The sequence below is a fragment of the Hemiscyllium ocellatum genome, chromosome 10 (genome assembly GCF_020745735.1).
Source record: "Hemiscyllium ocellatum isolate sHemOce1 chromosome 10, sHemOce1.pat.X.cur, whole genome shotgun sequence".
Lineage (NCBI taxonomy): Eukaryota > Metazoa > Chordata > Chondrichthyes > Orectolobiformes > Hemiscylliidae > Hemiscyllium > Hemiscyllium ocellatum.
Window position 1 is genome coordinate 5,678,207 of NC_083410.1, and position 6,244 is coordinate 5,684,450.

The 6,244-nt window shown below is 46.6% G+C and overlaps 1 protein-coding gene across 1 annotated transcript; it reads right to left on the minus strand.

Moving 5' to 3' along the window:
- Positions 1-1,084: 1,084 nt before the first annotated feature.
- Positions 1,085-1,558, minus strand: sf3b5 (splicing factor 3b, subunit 5). Its single transcript, XM_060830776.1, has one exon. It carries the CDS (start codon positions 1,354-1,356, stop codon positions 1,096-1,098), a length of 261 nt encoding a protein of 86 aa, XP_060686759.1. The 5' UTR covers positions 1,357-1,558; the 3' UTR covers positions 1,085-1,095.
- Positions 1,559-6,244: the final 4,686 nt, after the last annotated feature.

Sequence of the window (6,244 nt, forward strand, 5' to 3'; positions counted from 1 at the left end):
GGCCAAAATTCAAGTCAGAGTTTTGGAGGGGAATGGAGCACAAGCACCATGTGTCCTAAAGCCACATCACTCCTCCCCAACAGCCACAGAGTAGCTCGCCCTCATAAGCCAACCTTCACAAATATCCATTTCCAACTCAACCCTCCTCCATCCAAGTCTCCTTTGCACTCCAATCCTTGCAATCTCCCATACTTCCCAAATCCCTCACCCAATCCCTTCTCATACAACTCCATTCCCCCAGCCACATCCACCCCCCCCCCGCTAAACACATCATCCCTCAAGTAAAAACAATGACTGCAGATGCTGGAAACGAGATTCTGGATTAGAGGTGCTGGAAAAGCACAGCAGTTCAAGCAGCATCCGGGCATCATCCCTCAGCCTACACCTATAACCATCCCAAACGCAGTATCTTTCTTATCCTCCAGCTCTATTCCCCTCTTCCTCCACTAGTATCCTCCACTTAACTCCACACATATCCCAGTCACCCTCCGCATATTTCCCACCCTAAGGTAGCACCCCTACATATCCCCTCCTCATCCTCCAATCATTTGTCCCCACACCTAATAACGCCCAACATCTCCTCCTGTACACCTATACCCCACATATCCCCTTCACGTCTCCACACCAATACACCCCCCATACTCCCTTCACCCAATCCCCCAACTCCCCACATAACCCCTTCACATCTCCAGACCTCAACCCCCCCCCCCATATCCCCATCACAATTCCACACCTAATCCCCAACCCCCCAGGTATCCCCTTCACATCTCCACACCAATACACCCCCCAACATCCCCATAGTCCCTTCACATCAATCCCCCCCCCCCCCAGGTATCCCCTTCACATCTCCACACCAATACACCCCCCCAATTTCCCCATAGTCCCCTCACATCAATCCCCCCCCACACACACACCTCCCCCCCAGGTATCCCCTTCACATCTCCACACCTATACCCCTCCAAATTCCCTTCACATCTCCAGACCTCACCCCTCCCCCCAGCTCGCCACAAATCCCCTTCGCATCTCCATATCTATTTCCCGCCCCCCGAGAATAACAACACCCCTCCCCCCCCCCCCAACCCCACCCAGGCCCTCTCAGGCCTCCTCGGGCTTGTCGGGCGGGGGCCCGCACGGCTGCAGCATCTTCTCCATGAGGTTGAAGCGGACCCGGGCCTTGGTTTCGTTCTCGGCCACGGCGAAGTAGTTGAGGAGGTCGAAGTGGCCCATGTACGAGGCGTACGAGTCGCGGTGCTGGTTGACGAGCCACTCCCACTTGGTGGTGTCGGCGTGCCCGGTGCCGATGTACTTGGACTGGAGATGCTCCAGCTGGCTGTGAATGTTGTAACGGTCAGTCATTGCGATGGCGGCAGCGGCGGCTCTCCTCTCGAGAGATTCAAATTCAAATCCCAACCGTCAACCGTCAACCACCCTCCGCGGGAAACCCAATATGGCCGCTGTTACCATGGTTATCTCCACGTGTCCCTCAAAAAACAGCCACCAGTACAAACTGATGAAAACTAACTTAAAACTAAATCGTCATTTTGTTTCAACGTTAAATAAAATCTTGCTAAACAATGGTTTTAAAAATTATGTATACTCTTGCGCAGGCGCATTAGGATAACATGCATAGGAGCCACGCCCCGTTCCAGGCGACGTTTTTCACTTACTAATTGGAATTAAAAACCGAGCCTTACCAAACAAAAACACTGACGAGAGTATGATTGGTTTTAGCATAAAATATTTTTTTTTAGTGAATTGGAGTAACTAAATTGAACGGTGTTGGTGCGCAGGCGCATTGGCTGTTGAAGCCCCGCCCCGTGGCTGTTACAACCACACTGCCCCTAGGTTGGAGGACCGCTGCTGTGCGGTATTGCATTCCCCATTCATTCCAATTCACCAGCTGATTTTACTCCTCACCTTAGCCAAGGTACATGTGACAATAAATTTCAGCTCGTACTTTTTATAGAATCTCCAGCATAAGAGGTACAGTTAGTAATTTTACTGATAACACCAAAATTGGAGGTGTAGTGGACAGTGAAGGAGGTTACCTTAGATTACAACAGGATCTGGACCAGATGGGCCAATGGGCTGAGAAGTGGCAGATGGAGTTTAATTCAGATAAATACGAGGTGCTGCATTTTGGGAAAGCAAATCTTAGCAGGACTTATACACTTAATGGCAAGATCCTAGAGCGTGTTGCTGAACAAACTGACCTTGAAGTGCAGGTTCATTGCTCCTAGAAAGTGGGGTCACAGATAGGATAGTGAAGAAGGCATTTGGTCTGCTTTCCTTTATTGGTCAGAGTTTTGAGTACAGGACGTTGGTTAGGCCACTGTTGGAATATTGCATGCAATTCTGGTCTCCTTCCTATCGGAAAGATGTTGTGAAACTTGAAAGGGTTCAGAAAAGATTTACAAGGATGCTGCCAGGGTTGGAGGATTTGAGCTACAGGGAGAGGCTGAACAGGCTGGGGCTGTTTTCCCTGGAGCGTCGGAGGCTGAGGGGTGACCTTATAGAGGTTTACAAAATTATGAGGGGCATGGATAGGATAAATAAACAGTCTTTTCCTTGGGGTGGAGAGTCCAGAACTAGAGGTCATAGGTTTAGAGTGAATGGAGAAAGATATAAAAGGGACCTAAGGCGCAACTTTTTCACACAGAGGGTGGTGCGTGTATGGAATGAGCTGCCAAAGGAAGTGGTGGAGGCTGGTACAATTGCAACATTTAAAAGGCATTTAGATGGACATATGAATAAGAAGGGTTTGGAGGGATATGGGCCGGGTGCTGGCAGGTGGGACTAAATTGGGTTGGGATATCTGGTCAGCATGTACGGGTTGGACCAAAGGGTCTGTTTCTGGGTGGCATGGTGGCACAGTGGTTAGCACTGCTGCCTCACAGCGCCAGAGGCCCGAGTTCAATTCATGCTTCGGGCAACTGCCTATGCGGAGTTTGCATGTTCTCCCTGTGTCTGCATGGGTTTCCTCCGGGTGCTCTGGTTTCCTCCCACAGTCCAAAGATGTGCGGGTTAGGTGAATTGGCCATGATAAATTGCCCATAGTGTTAGGTAAGGGGCAAATGTAGGGGTATGGGTGGGTTGCGCTTCGGCGGGTCAGTGTAGACTTGTTTCCACCCCTGAAGGGCCTGTTTCCACACTGTAAGTAATCTAATCTAATGACAATGACTCTATACAGTGCAGAAAGGCTCTGCACAGACCCTCTGAAAAGTGTCACATCCAAACCCAGCCCCTTACCCTAAACCTGTAACTCTACATTTACCACAGCTGATGCACCCAGCCTGGAACATCCCTGGATACCATGGACAATTTATCATGACCAATCCACCTAACCCCATCTTTGGACTGTGGGAGGAATCCGGAATATTCATCAGAAACCCAAGAAGACACAGGGAGAACATGCAAACTCCACAAAGAGATGCCTGGTACTGTGAGGCACCAGTGCTAACCACTGTGCCACCCTTGATCAGCATGTTGAATAGTCCTACTTAGATTGGGACAATAAACAATTGCCTCTCCTTTGCAATAAATATCAAATCATCTTCAAGTTGCTTCATCAATGAGCTTCACTCCATCATAAGGTCAGAAGTGGTGATGTTCGCTAATGATTGTACAATGTTCAGCACCATTCACCGCTCCTCAGACACTGAAGCAAACTGTCTTCGAATGAACCAAGATCTGGACAATATCTAGGCTGACAAGATCTAGGTATGATCTTTGCAAAGCCATCAAGAACACCAAGAGACAACCCCAGACTAAACTAGAGTCCTAGACTAACCAGAGAAACACATGTCGACTGTGGCAAGGCATACACGATATAACAGGCTATAGAGCGAAGTCGAGTAGAATCACTGACAACAATGCATCCCTCTCCAGTGAGTTCAATGCATTCTATGCTCATCTTGAAGAGAAGGTCAGGGATAAGATGGCACCTGCCCTGACATCCTCAGCTGCTCCTGTACCCGCAGTTACCATCAGCAGATGTAAGACACGACTTCTTGAGGGTGAATCCATGGAAAGCGATTTGCCCGGATGGATGTCCTTGACTGTGAACCCTGATCCTGCCCAGACAAGCTGTTGGGAGTATTTGCAGACATCTTTAACCTTTTCTTACTGCGATGTGAGGTCCACCTGCTCCAAGAAGACCACTATCATCCTAATGCCAAAGAAGACTCAGGCACCGTGCCTTAATGATCACAACCCAGTAGTTCTGACATTCATCATTCTGAAGGTTTCAAGAGGTTATTGATGAGACAAAGCTACTCCAGCCTCCCAGATTGCCTTGATCCACTACAAGTCTCCTATTGTCACAATAGATTCGTGGCAGACACTATCTCCTTGGCCCTACACTCATCCCTGGTACATCTGGTTAACAAGGAGACCGACGTCAGACTCTTATTTATTGATTTTAGCTCTTTTTTCAATACTATAATTACAACAAAACTAATCTCTAAACTCTGAGACCTAGGAACCTGCTCTTCCTCCTGTAACTGGATCCTGGACTTCGTGACCTGCAGACCACAAACGGTAAGGATTGGTGACAACCCTTCCACCATAATCCTCCATAGTGGGTTGGATCTCAAACAACAATGAGACAAAGTACAAGAAGGAGACAGTCAGTTTAGTGGCATGGTGTAAAGACAAATATCTCTCCATCAATATCAACAAAATGAAAGAGCTGGTCATTAACTTCAGGAAGTGGAGTGGAGGACATGCCCCTTTCTGTATCAGTGATGCTAAGGTGGAAGTGATGGAGAGCATCAAGTTCCTAGGAGTAAATATCCCTAATAATCTATCTTCATCCACATCAATGCTAGTCAAGAAAGTATACCAACGCCTCTATTTCCTCAGAAGGCTAAGGACATTCAGCATGTCTACAATAAATCTTACCAATTTTACAGATGCACTGTAGAAAGCATCCTATCTGGATGCAACACAGCTTGGTATGGAACAGCTCTGCCTAAGACCACAAGAAATTACAGAGAGTTGTGAAGGTGGCCCGTACATCACAAAGTTTAGATCAAAGTACAGCAGGTCAGGCAGCATCCAAGGAGCAGGAAAATCGACGTTTCAGGCAAAAGCCCTTCATCAGGAATAGGTACATCACAAAACCCAACCTTCCAACCGTTGAGTCTACAGGTTCCACTGCCTTGGGAAAGTAACCAACATAGTCAACCACTACCCCCTCACTGTCACTAGGTCAAAATCTTGGAACCACCTTCCTAAGAGTCAACCTACAGCACATAGCCTGCAGTGGTTTAAGAAGGCACTCACTACCACCTTCTCAAAGGCAACAAGAGATGAGCAATAAATGGTTGTCCAGCCGACACCCACATCCCATGAGTGAATAGAGAAAACATACCTGTTAGATCTCAACTGGAGTATTTGTAAAATTGCCATCGTGCTGCAGAAGACTGCGTAGCATCATAGAATCTCTACAGTGCAGATAGAGGCCATTTGGCCCATTGAGTCTGTACAGATCCAATGAAGAGCAACACATGATTATTTGGATACAAATAATTTGTCTACATGGGATTGTAGGTAAAAGGCAGCAGATTAGTGTTAGGTAATGATGCTTGTTTGAAGAACAGGTGCATGCATGATGGGTCAAAATGGCTTCCTTTGGTCCCATGACAGTTTTGTGATTTTACAGTATTATCCTTATTTGATGTAGGTCATTTGGCCCTTTGAATCTGCTCTGCCCATTCAATGGCTGATCTGATAATTCTCAATTCCACTTCCCTGCTTTTCCCCATAACCCTTGATTTCCTTACTGAATGATAATCTGCCTATCTCAGCCTGTATATACGTAATGACTTAACCTTGACGGCCCTCTGTGTTATAGAGTTCCACAGATTCATTTCCCTCTTAATTAAATGGTCTGGGGCTTCAAACCATCCAGTTCCCAATGCACATATAATTTATTTTTAAAATATCTCATTCACAAAAGCTAATCACTTTGTTAAATTGAATCAGTCTCATCAGTGTTTGCTAAGGTTGGTTTTTATTTGATATTAAATTGAAAAGAGTGTCTACATCATCAGCTTCAATTCACTGGTTCCCAGTGCATATGCACATGCAATGTATATATATTTATTAAGAATTTTTTTTAACCAACATTCTGCTTTCCTCTTAACCTCTCTTAAATGGGGACTGAGGTGATGCCCTCTGCTCCTAGACTCTCACAAGGGGAAGTAACCTTTCTGTATCTATCCATTCAAGTCTTGTATGT